Raw genomic sequence first — 17,319 nt, forward strand, 5'->3', positions numbered from 1 at the left:
TTAGTATTGACACATATGACATGATTATCTGCTGCATTGCATTGTTTTTGAAATGATAAATGATAAACTGTTTTGAACTTATATTGCACATGTAAGTGAGCTTGGGGTGGAAGATCATTGAGGACTCACTGACTTACTGAGATTTCTAGATTAGAGATCTTACCCCACGTTTGGGGAATGCTTATTTCAGGATCATGTAGTATGGGTACTGATGCCTCAGGCGGCAGGAGGCTGGAGCTTAGCTGATTATGTTTCACTGCTTTATATTAGCGTGACTGGATTTGGGATGCTGTTTATGTTTTCCGCTATTTATGATATGTTGTTGTTGAGACTGATGTTGGGCATGTTGCCTTATTTGAGTGAGCATGGGGATTGTCCATGACACTTTCTGTTAGTACTTTTAGTTTGGAGTTGTATAAACTGTTAGATGGTCCGGTCTGCATTGTTGTAGTTCCGTGACTAGAGCCACACTTATATCATCTATGTTATGAGGTATTTCAGTTAGCTGTTTTATTGCAACTACATACAGATGATGTTTTAATAAATTGATTATTAAGCAAGTTGGTAATGTTAATGGCATCATAATTGAAAAGAAAAAGTAATTCCGCATTTTAATTAAGCACAACTTAATACGATATGATGATAACATTACCGGATATATACGGGGTGTTACATCTTCACTCTTCAAATTCTTCAGAATTCTGATCTCCAGCGTGAGCCTCCAAGTACTCTCTCAATTTCTTGATTTCTCACAACTCCCAGCCAAAAATGCCTTCTAAGGGTTTTTATCCCCTTATTTATAGAAATGATTCATATCTTTCCATATCTCCCTCAAATATTTGATTTAGAATCCCCTTTTAATTAAAAATCCAATCAATTAAATATTGCACGTGGCATACACGCGATCCGCGCGGATTGGCAGAGGATTTGGCATTTTTCAATCTTCTTGGCGCGATTCGCGCCAATCCCGCGCGATCCGTGCGGCTAGGCTGCTGTCAATGTCCCATTTGTGAAATCAACCTCTTTTATGCGTTTATCTCCTGTAAAACACATAAACTTAGTGAGAGCCTGTCTAAGTGTAGATTAATTAATAATTATAATAAATAATAACATTTATCACTTAATTAATATCAAATCCTTGCTCTTTTTAGCCTAGAAAACTCTACATGCTGGAGGCATATCACAAGCAAAATTTGCAAAGGGATATTGTCGTTTACAATTCTGTTGCAGATTGCGACTAAATATGTCCCACGCAAAATACTATATTCCTGTCGTGACAGACTGACCCATGTATAATGTTATTCCGTCGCAGATTAAGATCGCATTTACGGGGGAATAATCCATCGTAAACTAGTGACGAAAACAATATGATATTGTCATCGCACAACTTGTGACGAAAATCAAACGTAAAGCCATCATAACATCAGCGACAAAAAATATACCCTATCCCGCCGCCAACTTACGACAGACTAAACCATAATGTTGGTCCATTATTTGCGACAGATTAGTTACATTTTTCGTCGCAAATTTTAGAATTCAAAAAAAAAAAAATATATAACATCCTCTTGTAAACAGCATGACCAAATGACAGTCCATAAATAATACTAGATAGACCATCTAAATTCAGAATCCATATAAGAAAAATTTATCAATATCAATCCTAAAAAATACAGAAATGATACATAAATAGAATAAAACAAACTAAAAAAAACTATAAACATAAATAATGTCTCTAAAGTCCTAGCCTAGCCATTATAGTAATCATCCCTCATGATCATCATCCTCGTATTTCAACGGCGATTCTTTCTTGCTGTTGTCTTCCTCCTCCTTCATCAAGAGCTGCAGTTATTCCTGCATTTGCCTTATCATGTTCGCTTGTTGAGTTAACTGCATTGTCACAACATTTAAATGCTCCTCCAGCTGGGATGTCTTGTGCTTGTACCGTGCTTGTGTGACATCCATATTCTGAACTAACGCCCTCCCCCTTTTAAGCTCATTTGCAAATGCAACATTATAAAGTAAGTTATTTTTTTTATACTTAATACATAATTATAGTGAAAACATAAAATAATTAACTATGTGCCTTGAGTTTACCTACGTAAACACTTCCAACCTGGGTAGAAGGCCGGTTACTAGCCTTTAGATGACTGGTATATCCTCCCATTTTGATCACCTTTCCTTTCTTGTTGAATCCTCCTGTAGCCGTAAAGAAGATGCTCTTATTATTGAAATAAGAGGAGCCAAATTGACTGTTTGGGGGCGCTTGTGTTGACTTTTCCTCTTCAAACTTAGATAATTTTCCTACAAGTAAAGAAAAACTAGCAAATATGTGGACATGTAAAATATGACATAAACCCTCACAGGGAAAATAAATATGCATTAATAAATGCCCAAATCGTTATTTGCTCCGCTCTGGGGTTTAACCATTGCTTCTGGCTAGCTGCAGACTCCTGCGAATGGGTCCGCTAAAAGATGGTCCAATCAATCTGGTCTGGCAGCACTTCCCTAGAAGCTTCCTGCAAATACAAATAAGAACCTTTAATTCAGTTTCAAGTAAGACATATTCAATACCGAAATAGAAAACTGTCTATACTTACTATCTTTTTTCGATGCTTGTTGATTGTAATCGACCTTCCAGCATATGTGGGTCCTCGTTGTGCCACCCCATTAAGCTTGTTTCACTTAAACTTCTTCTGAATTTCGGGGTCATTCTTTCATTTTTCCTTCAATTGTGTTGCTATATTAGATTGCATCCATTGATTTTTACCGACGCCTTTTCTTACTTTGAGCATTCGATCGCGAACCATGTGGTGGCTCTGTTGTGCTAAGCTCTCGTCAGATTATAGCGATCCTCGGGCAAGTAGCTATAATGTTCCTATGAATTGCCAAGGTTTTTGATTAGCGCATAATTTGGTGACAAATGTGTAGTTAATATATATTTTGATAAGAAAAGATTAGTAATAATGAAATTAACATAACTTACTAGGAATTCATTCAACCAACCAATATGAATAGCCTCAAGAATCTCTTTCTATTTGCACCATGGCTGATTAAAATTACGGAACATTTGATAGTCAATGTTGTTCTTCACCTCATTATAAGGCTCAAACTTGAGAAGATTAAATAAAGACATTATAGTACAAACAAATGGATTAATGTTGTAAGTCATAATAGTAAATCATTAGTAACAAATAAAATTTACTTTATGGTGCCTAAAGGACAACGCCTGGTAGCTGGATCAACTGCTCCCCACACTGGCTGAGATGGCAAAGAATCATCTTCTACCTGGCTTGTAAGGGATGTAGGCTACAAAAGGAAAAAAATGTTTTTCATTGAAAAGTTAGTACATAGATGCTTAAAGAGAACATTAATATATATCTAAATGAATCAGCATTTGGTTTACTTAACCTGTTGTGTAGGTCCTAGCGGATTAGTGGGACTGCGAGGAATACCCGCACAACCATAATAGAGTAGATATCTGGAGTGAAGGTAGTGATGGGGTGGCTGAACGACCTCTACCAGAGGTGGTGGATGATGTCGTCCTACCTCCTCTCCCACTATGGGTGTGGCCTCAACCAGTATTACCACGACCACCCGTATGTCCATTGTAACACCCCGTGTATACCCGGTTTGTTAACATGTCATTGTATTAAGCCACACTTAATTAAATATGCGGAATATCTTTTTCTTTTCAATTATGACATCATTTAAACTTAGCCAAGTTGATTACTTAATCAATTTCATAAAAACATCGTCTGTATGTAAATTGCAAAAGACAGCTAACTGAAATACCTCAATAGATAAATAAGTGAGTATCTAAGTCACTGATCTACAACACGTAGTCCGGACAATATCCTGATACATTAATCGATACAACTCATAACTAAAACATAAAGTCAAGTCAATGTGGCACGGACAATCCCCATGCTCACCAAATAGCAACAGAACCAACAGAGTCTCAACACAGTAATCCATAAAGCGAATGACATAAACGCTACAGACATAATCCAGCATCCAAGCATAGTCAGCATACATAATCAGATAAACATCAATCAACTAAGCTCCGGCCTGCTGCCGCTAGAGGTCTCAACCCCTGAGTTACCTGAACCTGAAATAAGCGCCCCAAACGTGGGGTGAGATCTATAAACAGAAATCTCAGTAAGACAAGGGGTCCTCAAGGATCTTCCACCTCAAGCTCACTTACATGTGAAATATAAGTTCTAAAAGCAGTAATTTAATATCAGTTCCAAAACCAGTGCAATGCAGCAAATAATCATGTCATGTCTATTATAACTATTCTACTGATCAGAGAAATGCAGGAATACGTCTATTACCCACACAGTACACGCCCATGCTGTACCCGCCCCCAGGACTACCCCATGGCTTCCTGGCTAGGCGAAACACCACATACATATCATAAGAATTTTGCACTTAATAGCTTCATAACATTTCAATAAAACAGTACATGAAAACACATCATGCATATAAACCATCCCCCCATGGGACATGGTGGAACAAACAATGGTTAAACCGAGGACACGAAAGCTTACCTTTCAAGCTAGCTATCCAAACCAAGAATCCAACCAAGCTCAAAGTCCACACACAGCACAATCACAATATGTTTGGACCAGCAATCATATCAATAATCATACTCAACAAGTATACGATATAAAGACAACGCTTTTCCTCTTGCGTTTCATGTCTTTAGGCTTTTCACAAAGCCACAAGCCCTAATCCCTTGATTCTGACTTAGATAAGTTATTACAGAAGTCCCACATCATCAATCTAGGATCCACAAACCCATAACTCAGTTCTGTATGAACAGTACCGTTACTGTTCACGCAAACCCAGAATATAAGGATATATGTCGGGGGCATATCCGGATATCCCATATCCGGATATCAATATTCGGATATCACAAGACCCCATATCCGGATACCAATATCTGGATATCAATATCCGGATATTTCGCGACAGAATGCAGATTCTGCATTTTGCGAAGATATCCATTAAAGGTTGTGTTTTTAACACTTCTAAACGTCCAAGAACCCATTTTTAAGCATCTAAAGGTTCATATACGTGTTGGTTACTTGTTTAACTCATTAAACATGGCAAGACTGCAGTTTTACCCATTAAAACTCATGATCAAAGGTAGGTGAACTTACCCAAGGCTCAAAACAGCGAAAAGTGCTCTTGGAGCTCACCAAACAGCTCCAAAGGTTCAGACAATAAAGGTGCACAAAAATGGCACACCAAGAAGGGTTCTTTCTTCACAAAGATCACTCCTTGGACCTCAAAATGTTACCTCAAAGGCTCTCACAACACCCAACCAAGGTGGCAGCCTTCAAACTCCCACAAACAACAACCCCACCTAGCAAACAAGGGTCACACTCCCACCCAAGACTCTCCTACACACAACCAATGTGTTTAGATGATGAGAACAAGAAGAAAGTTGATCACTTGAGGAGTCTTTTGGAGGAAAATAGAGGGAGAAGACTTGGAGAGCACCAACTCAGAAGAAGGAGGCTCAATGGACACGTAGAGCTGAATAGAATCAGCCTAGGGTTGTGTGAAATGCACTATTTATAGGCGGTTTAAAGTTAATCACACAGTATTAGCATTAATAGCTACGCTTAGCATTTTAATCCCAAACTTAGAATTCTAAACCTACTCATTTTTCTAAGATTTTTCATATTTTTATTTTATTTTTCGCAGCACCTTTCTGGTACACGCTTTTCCATAGCCAGTATTAGTTCTGGCACCAGTTCTAATTATTTTAACTTGAAACTTGTTTTACAAGTCCTATATATTATTCTAGTGACATATACACACTTTTCATAATTTTCCAGGATACTTCACCGCTACGCATTTATACTGAGTAGCAGAACTGGTATCTGCACTTTTCGTCCGAAAAATGACTTTCAGCATTATTAATCACTTACCATAATTATTTAAGCTTTATCATAATTATTAGGGTCAATTATGGAATTATTTCCTAATTTTTTATAATTAATTAATTAACTTCCTTAATTAACGGTGTGAGTTCTTACATCCATCTGAACCATCCATCTGAGAACACTTTTAAACATAATGTAAAATTATGTATAAATCTACGAAATAAAAAATTATGTTAGGGTTTGTGTTTGTGTAAGGGTTATAGAATTAGGGTTAGGGTTAGTGTATCAGTTTTAGGTTAGAGTGTAGGGTTAGGGTTAGGGTTAGGGTTTGTGTTTGGGTTAGGTTTCCAAGTTAGGGTTTTTGTTTGTTTAAGGGTTCTAGGTTATGGTTAGGGTTTAGTTTAAGGTTTAAGGTTAGGGTGTAGGGTTAGGATTTGTGTGAGGGTCAGGGTTCAAATTTAGGGTTGTGGTTTGTGTTTATGTAAGGGTTCTAGGTTAGTGTTAGTTAAGCATTTCTACTTTTAGCTTTCTAACATAGTCAAACCTATATAGTGCCTTGTGATGTCTAGGTTTTTGGAATTTAATACCTTCTAAAACAGAATCATAATCAATGGAAAATTGATTTTAGTTAGGCCTTGAATTTAGTTCATATATACAAGTTGTCTCTTCAACACCTTATTCTTTCTTTAACTCACATGCAGAGTTATCCAAATTACTATATGACCATCAATTGGATTAATATAATTGGACCGTACCTAAACTAATTACTATATCCAAATTACTATATTGAGGCCCCAAACATAATTATGTTAGACAACCATCAACAACTGAAATCGATGCATGTCAAATGCAATTTTATTAAAAACAGACAACAATACAACATCATATCTATACCGCACAAAAACCAAACAAAGCAGGGTGTTTGTTTTTTTGGTGCTACAAGAAGGAATGAAAAAAAGAAGAAGACTAGAACAGGGGGACATAACACTCGTACAATCAATGCGTTTATCTTGGGGAGGGGGATCCATTTATTGAAATTTTTAATTCAATCATGTTAGATGGAAGTCACAAGGGATTTGGGCTAAAAAGAAGGTTTAGATGGGTCAGCGATGAACTTGGTAAGACCAGTAATGCAGTCATAGGCGTTGCCTTCTGCAGAGGCAAAGTAGTACGGTCTTAACTGATTGAGTTCAACCTTAAATTTTGTATTACAAAAAGTTAACTCAACATTAAAAACCTATCTCAAATACACAACTATAATACATATAGGCCTACATGCGTACATGAGTTTCCTTGGGTAGTGTGAGAAATTCTTTTCTACACAGCAAATTGGAGACACAGAAGTTGTATAGTTGAACAAAAAAAGGCATAAATCGCTTCAAATTATAAAAAGAATATGATAATTGAATGAGATTAGAAAGGAACCAGTTGGAGTTGGGAAAAGAACAGTAATTTCTAAAGAGATCAATGAAAGTGAGGGGTGAGCGTCCATTGGTGATATCTGCAACAAAGCCTTTTGAGAATGATGAAGGAACAAAAACAAAAGCCCATTGTGAATTCTGCAAACATAGAGAAAAACAATCATCAAAATCAATTAAGCGTGAAAATCGTGAACAAAAACAATTGAGACCATAAATTCACAAACACATTTATGAAATTCTCAGTCAACTTACCAAAGAGAGGACGCGGTGGTGGCAGGACATAGCTCTTTGAGAATGGTGAGTGAATTAGTGTTGCCAGAGAAATCCTCAGAGGACACGATGGTGGTAGGACCCGAAGAAGAAGGTTTATCACTTGAGAAATCCTTGGAGGTGAGCTTAGCAAAGGGGTTACGAGGCAAGAGAAGAGACCGAAAATAGGTATTGGGGAGGCCTTGGGGACAGCAGCGGTGGATGCAACGACGATGTCTGCTGCGAAGGAGGTGCAATGGTTTTTTTTTACCCTAATTTCGTAACCTATGTTGTGAACTTAGGAAAGGGAAATGAAGGTGGAAGAGATAGAGCGCGGGTTAACTTTTTTACTCCAACTTGACACTTGCAACGAAAAATAATATATATCCATGGCCATTTCTGCCGCAAACTGTAGCAGAAAGTGTTCCCTCGCAGATCATAAATTAATAACCATTAATGATAATTAATTCTCAAGAACGTTTATAATTGCAAGGGATTTTACATTTCCCTCGCAAACTTTTGGCTACTTATTTGAATTTTAAAATTTCACCAAGTTATGAAATCATAATCCGTCGCAGGATCCAAGCTGTTTGCGACAGATATTATAACCCCCTTGCAACGTTGGACAACTTAATTAATATTTAAAATTTGGAATTTTTTTACTCACAATTTCATGTATATTGCGACGAAATTAGTATAGAAAGCCATAGCAAATTATGACGGATAATAGTTTCCTTTGCAAATAATTACGCTTATAACACTATCATAAGTGTGGCTCGAGGTGTAAAAGACCTAATAAGTACAATAATTGATGAGAATATTGTTTTCATAAAGTCCAACTATGAAATTCTTGATAAAAATGTCTTATAAGAGTGTGACTTTGGGTAGAGAGAACCCAATCAATATAATCATTGATGAAATTAGTGTTTTCATAAAGTCTTAATATAATACATCTATCTTGAAGAAGAAGTTTTACTAAGAGTGTGGCTTTGGGTATAGAAAGTCCAATATATACAATAATTGATGAGAATGTTATTCTCGTAAAGTCTTTCTAAGAAATCTTTTACGAAGAATCCAAACAATAAGAGTGTGACTTTAGATACAAAGGAGCAAACTAGTACAACAATTGATGATGATGTTCATTTCGTATTGTCTTATTAAGAAATGCATGATGAAGAAGTTCTTTGAGAAAATATCACTTTTATTGCTATGCAAAGAACTACTACCCCTATCTCCCCTAAGTTCAATGTCATTATCTTCTTTTCTTTATTTCCTTCATTCAAATATCTTTTTCTACATTGCATCCTCTACAAATACTTCAATCTTACTAACTCCTTTATTTTATACCCTCTTAAAGCTAATGTATGTGCATAAAGTAAGAATAAAATATACTCAATTAAATAATTTTCAACTTTTGCAAGGGAAACTAAGTTCCCTTGCAACCAAAGCAAAAATTCAGTCGCTAATTCCCTCGTAAAAGTAATGCCGCGAAATCCGTCGACGATTAATATCTCTTAGATGTCGCAAGCTCTATTCCCCAGCTTTGCGAGGGTAAATGTCATCGCAAACTATTCCATTGCAATTTTTCGTCTCAATTGCAACCATATTTGCTTCGGATCTTTACCCGTCGCATATTGCGATGGATTTGCTTCAGAATTACGTCGAATTTTGCTACAAACTATTGGCGAGGGATATTTGGATGTGTTTCCCTCGCAATTAAGTGTCCGTCGCAATTTGCGGCGATAGTTTTTCCACCACAAATGGTTGTCGCTGTTAGCCCATTTTCTAGTAGTAAGAAAAACATATCAAATAAAAATACTTGTTATTTTTAAGTTATATATTTTAGTTAGCTAGGGTGTAACTCTTTTTACTTATCCCAGTTTAAGTACCATAGTTGGGCTGATAGGGATAAGTTGAAAGAATTACGCCCTGACTAATAGTTATAATTTTTTGCCTAATAATAAGGGCTCGATTCAGCAAAATGATTTCCAATCTTGTCATGTCATACACGTATTATATATATGGTTTTAAAATTTTTTACTCCATATTTAGATGGTATCATAGCCATACTACAATCTCTGTTTGTATGTGTTTTGATCTAATTAGATCGGAACAATATGTTTTCTCCCAACTGTGATCCCCTCTTCCCGGGTCCACGGCTACACAAAGAGATCACACATGACATATAGATATCTCTTACTTACATAATGATAATGGTGGAGTTTGTATGAATTCTAATTTTATTCCCAATCTGGTGCCTTGGTTCATATTATAATCTAGTAAGCATGCTTTGATTAGATGTCAACGGACCAATTTTGCTTGTCCAACAATTTTTTGTAAGCCTGTAACTTTCATACTTTGTCAACTCAAATATATAAGGTGTAGCGTTAGCTGATCCCCTTATCAATCCACCTGGTTCAGGAGGTCAATGCTAAGAACAAAAAATTAATTGGAATCTAAGAAATTTTTGCTTGCTTGAAATTGCAGGAAACAAATAAATGTATACCAGCGAATATTTTATTTGACAGGATTACATTAAAAAAAATCAACAGTAATGCATTAGCTCTTTTTTCATATTTTTTTTTTTTGCAATGCATTAGCTCTTAATTAATTAGAAGACAAATGTTACAAGGGCTAATTAAGCTTGCTTTTAATAATGCCTTTCTAGACTTTTTGGCTAACATACATAAACTTGTTTATCTGTTTTCTTATTTTTATTTCATATGATTTATATGCTCAAACAATAATTAAGTTCATTGTTGTCGTGAGCTGTATCTCAGGCATCGCCAAATGCTTTAACCCAATAAAAAAACGATTAATTATTCCTTCATTAGCTTTTCTATATAATTGAAAAGTATAATTAAGTTCCTTATGATTACTTTTTATAATCGCTTTTAGGGCTTTGACTTTAGAAAAATTGCTATTTATACAATACCCGAATACTTGTATCTCTCACATTAATTTGCTTATATGATAAATCAAAATATATGAGTATAGAAAATGAATAAACGCTATCATAAGCTCAACCGAAAATAAACAAGGTACATAAATAACTGAGATCTGACTCTACGTTTAATTTAATGATTTTAATATTTTATTCTACAGCTGATTGAGTCTGTCAGTCGAATGTTTTGCTCTATTTATTGCAAATGGCTTATATACCTCTTGTATTATATTAGGGAGTTAGAACTCCAAAAGAAAATTCATTCGTCGATCTTTGCGCTTATATTTTTTTTTTTTTTTTTTTTAATCTGTGGGACCTACTCCAACTGGGTCTGCTGGAAAGATTTAAACTTCTCGGGTTAAAGAAGAATTATAAATCCCATATATTATTAGCACATATGATATTAATTTATAAATATTAATAAATAGGTACTAGACAACCATGCCCACAACATACTTGCATCTTACTGTTTTATTATGAAGAATAAATATAAAGAATCAATTCAATTCAAAAATTTAAGTTAAGAAATAAAGGTCTATATTAATGTTTTTATATTATATTTTTTTAACACATCTCTTTACATAAGAGTTTTTTAGACTTGAAATGTGAATATTGTACATGCTCGTTTTTTTGTTTTACTTTGTGTTGATTTAATTCCACTAGAAAGTGAGGTAATGAAAATCGAATTCGTGATTCCATAATTACATAAGCTGTGATACCATATATTGGCTACTTTATATTTTGTACTTCATTTAACTTGTGTTGATTTGGTACTTCATTTCATTTAATATTAGTTACTTCATATTTTGTGTTAGTTGAATTTGTTGTAGGAATATTGGATGATGAGTAATATTAGGTTACAATAAAAAAATTATTTTTTAATTTATTTTATTTTGAAAAAATTTAAATATTAGAGACATGAAATAAAGATAGAAATATTCTTCACTAATTATAGAAATTATCTGTTATTAATAAAGACAGAAATAATCTGTCACTAATAGAGACAGAAACAATCTGTCACAATCAGAGAGGGGAAAATATTTGTTACTAATAGAGACAAAAAAATATTCATCACTAACAGAGACATAAGTTTTTTGTCACTAACAAAAACGAAAAAATGTCTATTACTTACAGAGAAGGGAAAAAGTCTATCACTAAGAGAAACAGACAACTTTTGTCCCCAATAGAAATAGATTACATATATTTCACGTGCATAAATTAGTGACAGAAAATAATATCTCAGCGATAGATTTATCCGTCACTACCAGGGAGGAAAACATTTTTGTCTTTGATAGTGACAGAATATTTTTCGTCTTGGTTAGAGACAGATTTGTTCCATCCTAAAATTCGTCTTTATTAAGGACAGATTCATAGTTACTTCTCAACCCTTGTTAGTGACGAGTCATAATGTAACAGATTTTTGTCCGTCTGTAATTCAATCACTAGCCTATTTAGTGACGGAAATATTTCACTTAGTGACGAAATTATTCCGTCTCTAATTGATTTTTTTTATTGGTGATCTCTAACGGGAAAAAGAAGAATTTGTCTTTGGGTCTTAGCTGCCAACTCACTGCAATATAGAAAACGTCTACGATCACCAAATGGTGGTAATTCAGTTAGTAGCAAGGGAGCTGAGTAAGTGGAAAAAAAAGGACCTCGATTCAATCTCCACATGTCATCTTTGGGAGGGATTTAAATATCTTTATTTCTGACCCGCCCTGCACTTCGGATTAGTATCATTGCCGGCTCAAAAGTCGAAGCTCGAGGGGATATCGGAGGAGTTAGCTTGCATCAAAAAAGTAATTAGGGTTGGGTTAAATAAAAAAAAAAAAAAAACTTTCTGCAATCTATTTTTTATTTTTTTGGAGATATGCAATCGATTCTTATATTTAAAAATTTGAGGATAAGATGCCGACTACAGTATTTTGCATTTGGCTTTGAGTATTATTCAATTCGTTGAAATTTGGAAAAATTTAATCACTTATTTAGAATCTTATTTGAAAATTTGTCATGAGAATGAGTATGCATGATATTTGACGGAATAAAGTTAAGGTAAATAACAAAAAAGTTAGTAAATAAAATAGAGTTATAAAAGTTGTGAAAGCGATTTTTAACTTTATTTAAGGCATAAATAGGTAGGTTCCTCTTTTCCGCTGGATGCAATATTACTAATTTCACTTTGCATTTATATAAAGATATATGAAGTCATTTGAACTGAGCTTCTACGTGGTGCAATCAATGATATGCACCACAATCAAGTTGTATATGATGAAGTAATATATTAAGTGAATAATCCAATCAAAACGCGTTAATTGTGGCTACCTTCCTTCTATATATAAATCATATTCCTAGCCAAAGCAATAACAACTTAGTTCAAAGCCTCAAAAGAGCACAACATGATGGCTTCTCATATTCATTCTCTGGTTATGCTTGTTATGGTCATGTTGGCCACATCAATGATCCCTTCCAATGCAAAGCTCACTCGTCATTTCTATGATAAAGTTTGTCCTCAGGCACTGCCAGTCATAAGGTTTGTGGTTGAACAAGCAATCAATCGTGAAAGGCGCATGGGAGCATCCTTGCTGCGTTTGCATTTCCATGATTGCTTTGTCAATGTAAGTTACTGTACGACATAGTACCAGATACTGTTCTTTTTATATGTATATATATACCTCCATGTGATTGATTAGTTCTATGTTTTAGTGTCATAAATTTAGACGCAACTAATTAAGTAATATTGTGATATATAGTCTCCTACGTTAATTTGCTTATTCGAATTCGAAACTTATTAGGGTGTGGTCAATTAATCATAAGTATGTATTACACCAATAAAAAGCACTCGTTAATCACTTTATGCATAAAGTGATTCTGCCAGAAAAAACCATTTTAAGACGTAGCTTTTGCCTTGATATTGTCGCTTTTGGAGCTCACAAAAGCTAACTAAGATCTCAACTTTTTCCGGTCTAAGTGCAACTTCATACCAAAATAAATGAACTAATCCTATAAAGTACAAAAAATCACAACCTTATGCCACGATTTTTGGTTTGATGTTCTCCTTGGCAATCAAAAATTGTCTCAAATGTGGTAAAATCCTAACAAGCTTGGTATCATTGGAGAAAAAGTCATGTTTAGTCAGTCTAGCTATTCTTACACCTGAACAATTGTAATAATATCTTGCTACTTTTGCTGGAGGAAAAAAAAAAAAACTCATTTGTGTGTGTATTGATAAAGTATATTTAAAATAAAAATATCAAGTAAGTTTAATAATTTTTTTGAAAGAATTAAAATCTATTTATTATTCCAAAAGTGATTATTTTTTACAATAATTAAACAAATAAATTTTAAAATAATTTCTTTCATCTATATATATGCCAATAAAAAACACCATCAATTTATTTACCATTAAATTTTTAATGTTAATTTATTTTCAATCAAACTCGAGTCAGATACTCATACTCTTTCATAACAATAATTCTAAATATACCATTAATAATAATTCACAAATTTGTTCAATCCTTGCAAGCACAGGGGTGTGATGGATCAGTGCTGCTAGATGACATTCCGAACTTCACTGGTGAGAAGACAGCCCTACCAAATTTGAATTCAGCAAGAGGTTTCGATGTGATTGATGAAATTAAAGCAGCAGTAGACAAAGCTTGCAAACGTCCTGTGGTATCATGTGCTGATATCTTAGCTATAGCTGCTCGTGATTCTATAGCCATAGTAAGTATTATTAAGTACAAATCTTTCATTCCACCCATCAATTCTTGTTATATATATTATATGAACTCTGAAAACTATATATTATATTAATTAATTGTGTTTTTATTAACAGTTGGGGGGTCCACACCTTTGGTACAATGTATTATTAGGCAGAAGAGATGCAAGAACTGCAAGCAAGGATGCTGCAAACACCAATCTTCCTGCACCATTTTTCAACTTCTCACAGCTTCTTTTTTCTTTCAATTCTCACGGATTGAACCTCAAAGACTTAGTGGCACTCTCTGGTGGCCACACCATTGGCTTTGCAAAGTGCTCTTCCTTCAAGGGCAGGATCTACAATGATTCCAACATAGACCATAGCTTTGCTTCCTCTTTAAGGAAAACATGTCCTCTAAGTGGTGGAGATAATAATTTGGCACCATCGGATTCAACTCCTGCAAAGGTTGACACTGTGTACTACAGGGATTTGCTTGGCAAAAAGGGTCTCTTGCATTCTGATCAAGAGCTCTTTAAGGGAATTGGCAGTGAAAGTGACAGATTGGTAGAGCTATATAGCATGAATCCATTTGCTTTTGCTAAAGACTTTAAAGCTTCTATGATCAAGATGGGTAAAATAAAGCCTCTTACTGGGAATGAGGGAGAGATTAGATGCAATTGCAGAAAAGTTAATACATTTTGAAACTTTGATTGGACACCGTATATGTCAATTAAGTGTTATTTAAAAAAAATAAAAAATATTTCGATTGTTATGAATATTAATAATGCTAGGTTCAGATAATTCTGAACTAAAAGTGGAAAAAAGAAATCAGCTAAAGTCTAGAGGTTATATGTTGAGTGCTTAATTATACTACAATTTGTATGTTTTGGATGCATGCAATAAAGAATTTGTTTATCTATGTTAATTTTTTTATGGAATCTAGACACACTACAAGAAAAAAGTTTATTGTGACAAAAATTTTCGTCACAAATTTTGTCACAAATGACAATTTTCGACACAAATAATCAAATTTCGTCACAAATAAATTTGCGACTTAGAAATTTGTGACGAAATTTCATATGTAGTGACGAAATTTACGACACTAATAAGATTTTTTCTTGTAGTGACAACCTTTACACATTATTATTATTATTATTATTATTATTATTATTTTGGCTACGTACCGACTCAATTATTGTTGGATGTATTAATAATATAATCTAATAGTATATTCAAAAGAAAAATAGGCTCTCCTGCTATAGGAGAGATTGTTCTTCTGTCACACTCACATCAATATAGTAAATTCCACCATTTTTAAATAAATAAATAAAAAACAAATTAAAAAAAAAAATCTTGTGATGGTAGCTGCAGATGATTTTCTCCAGCAACAAGAGAAAATCATCTCCCATATTCAAATACAAGCCGAATTAATGAAATTATGACTATTTGTGTCCATATGGACTGGAGTCCAATAGTTTACATTATCTCTAGGATTTTCTTAAACTGGAAATAATATTATTGAGCATTCCAAATCAACTTGATTCCTTTTAGTGTAATATTTTCAGCATCTCTAAACTTTTTTATTTCAAATTCGTAACCTCTAATAATTATCTTTTTGAGACGAATCGACCTCGATATCTCTTAATTTTTAATTCTTTGAAGGACTTGCTTAAAAGTAATAGTTACTTCATTCTATAATTCAAAGCAGATAAATATATAAAATTTATGATCATTAATTGTTATCAATTGAAGTTGATCTGATAGTTACTAAATAATAATACGACGTTCCTTTGATCCCATCTTTAGTTGCGCAAAGTGATAACCGTATGTTGCACGTAACATATTTGTCGTCAAGTCAGGAAGTAGAAAGATACCGGTTTATAATAAAACTTATAAAGATTAAATATTAATTCTTGACACAATAATTAGCTAGTATGTCACATTTTTCCAATATTGTTATACTCTCTTCCGTCTCATATATTCTTGTACGTAATATAATATATCTGACCCACTCAATAACTGCCTCTCCTTTTTCCTATCATTTCTTCACCGCAAACGAATCCCAACCACGTTTGAAGGAAGGGAATTTCCCCCTCCTTTTCCGTGGTGTTAGGGTAAATGAAAAACAAACATATATATATATATATATATATATATATATATATATATATATATATAAATAAATATATGAGTTTATCTTTTATCATGTCATGTGGTATAAAATTATGTCATGTCATACTAAAATTATGTCAATTTGGAAATTAGGAGAAATTAACGAAGGATATTTTGATAAAATTTAAATAATAAATAAATAAACAAAAATATCAAAATATCCTTTATTAATTCCCCTAACTCTCAAAATGACATAGTTTTGGGATAACATGACATAATTTCATTAAATAACTTTAATGTTATAACTATGTATTCCTGAGAATACATAATTATATGTTGAGAATGCACAGTGAAAGGAAGAGAGAAGCAGAACGAAACCAATTTTGTATTCAATTAATTGCCTTTTCTGCCTCGATAGCCTTGACGTATCCACTGGTAATGATTCTGCTTCCTTTGCCGTATCATCTGTCGCAGCTTCCAAAGGGACCTTGTCCTCAAGGTCTAAATGAGGATAAACAGCAGCAAGTTTTGAAGCGGGTTCCCAAGAAGCATCCTCAGGGAGGGAATGGGACCATTGGACCAAAAATTTCTTACGAGGTTGTTCCCCCACCATACGTGACCGGGACATGAGTAGAGCAACTGGTTGCTGAACATGATGATTATCAATATTGGCTTCCGGGAGCGAAGGTAGATGAGGTGGAGGATGACCAGAAAAAGCTTTCAAAACTGACACAAGAAATATGGGGTGGATTCTGGAGTTTTCTGGTAAGACCACATGATAAGCTACAGAGATGATTGCACGTTTAATGGGAAATGGTCCAAAAAATTGTTTAGAGAGCTTGTGACTTCCACGACGAGCAACATAAATTTGTCTGTATGCTTGCAACTTAACTAAAACTAAATCACCTTCCTGGAAGATGCGTTCATGACGATGCTTATCAGTGTGCACCTTCATACGGTTCCTGGCTTGGTCCAAATTTCTTTTAAGGAAAGCAA

General features: G+C 34.2%; 1 protein-coding gene across 1 annotated transcript; it reads left to right on the forward strand.

Moving 5' to 3' along the window:
* The first annotated feature begins 12,907 nt into the window (after positions 1-12,907).
* LOC133286161 (peroxidase RIP1-like) lies at positions 12,908-14,913 on the forward strand. Its single transcript, XM_061483539.1, has 3 exons — positions 12,908-13,126; positions 14,040-14,234; positions 14,347-14,913. The coding sequence occupies exons 1-3, from the start codon at positions 12,908-12,910 to the stop codon at positions 14,911-14,913; spliced, it is 981 nt and encodes a 326-aa protein (XP_061339523.1).
* Positions 14,914-17,319: the final 2,406 nt, after the last annotated feature.

Source organism: Gastrolobium bilobum, unplaced genomic scaffold (genome assembly GCF_033153095.1).
Source record: "Gastrolobium bilobum isolate Gb01-03AN ecotype WA unplaced genomic scaffold, APGP_CSIRO_Gbil_v1 utg26470, whole genome shotgun sequence".
NCBI lineage: Eukaryota > Viridiplantae > Streptophyta > Magnoliopsida > Fabales > Fabaceae > Gastrolobium > Gastrolobium bilobum.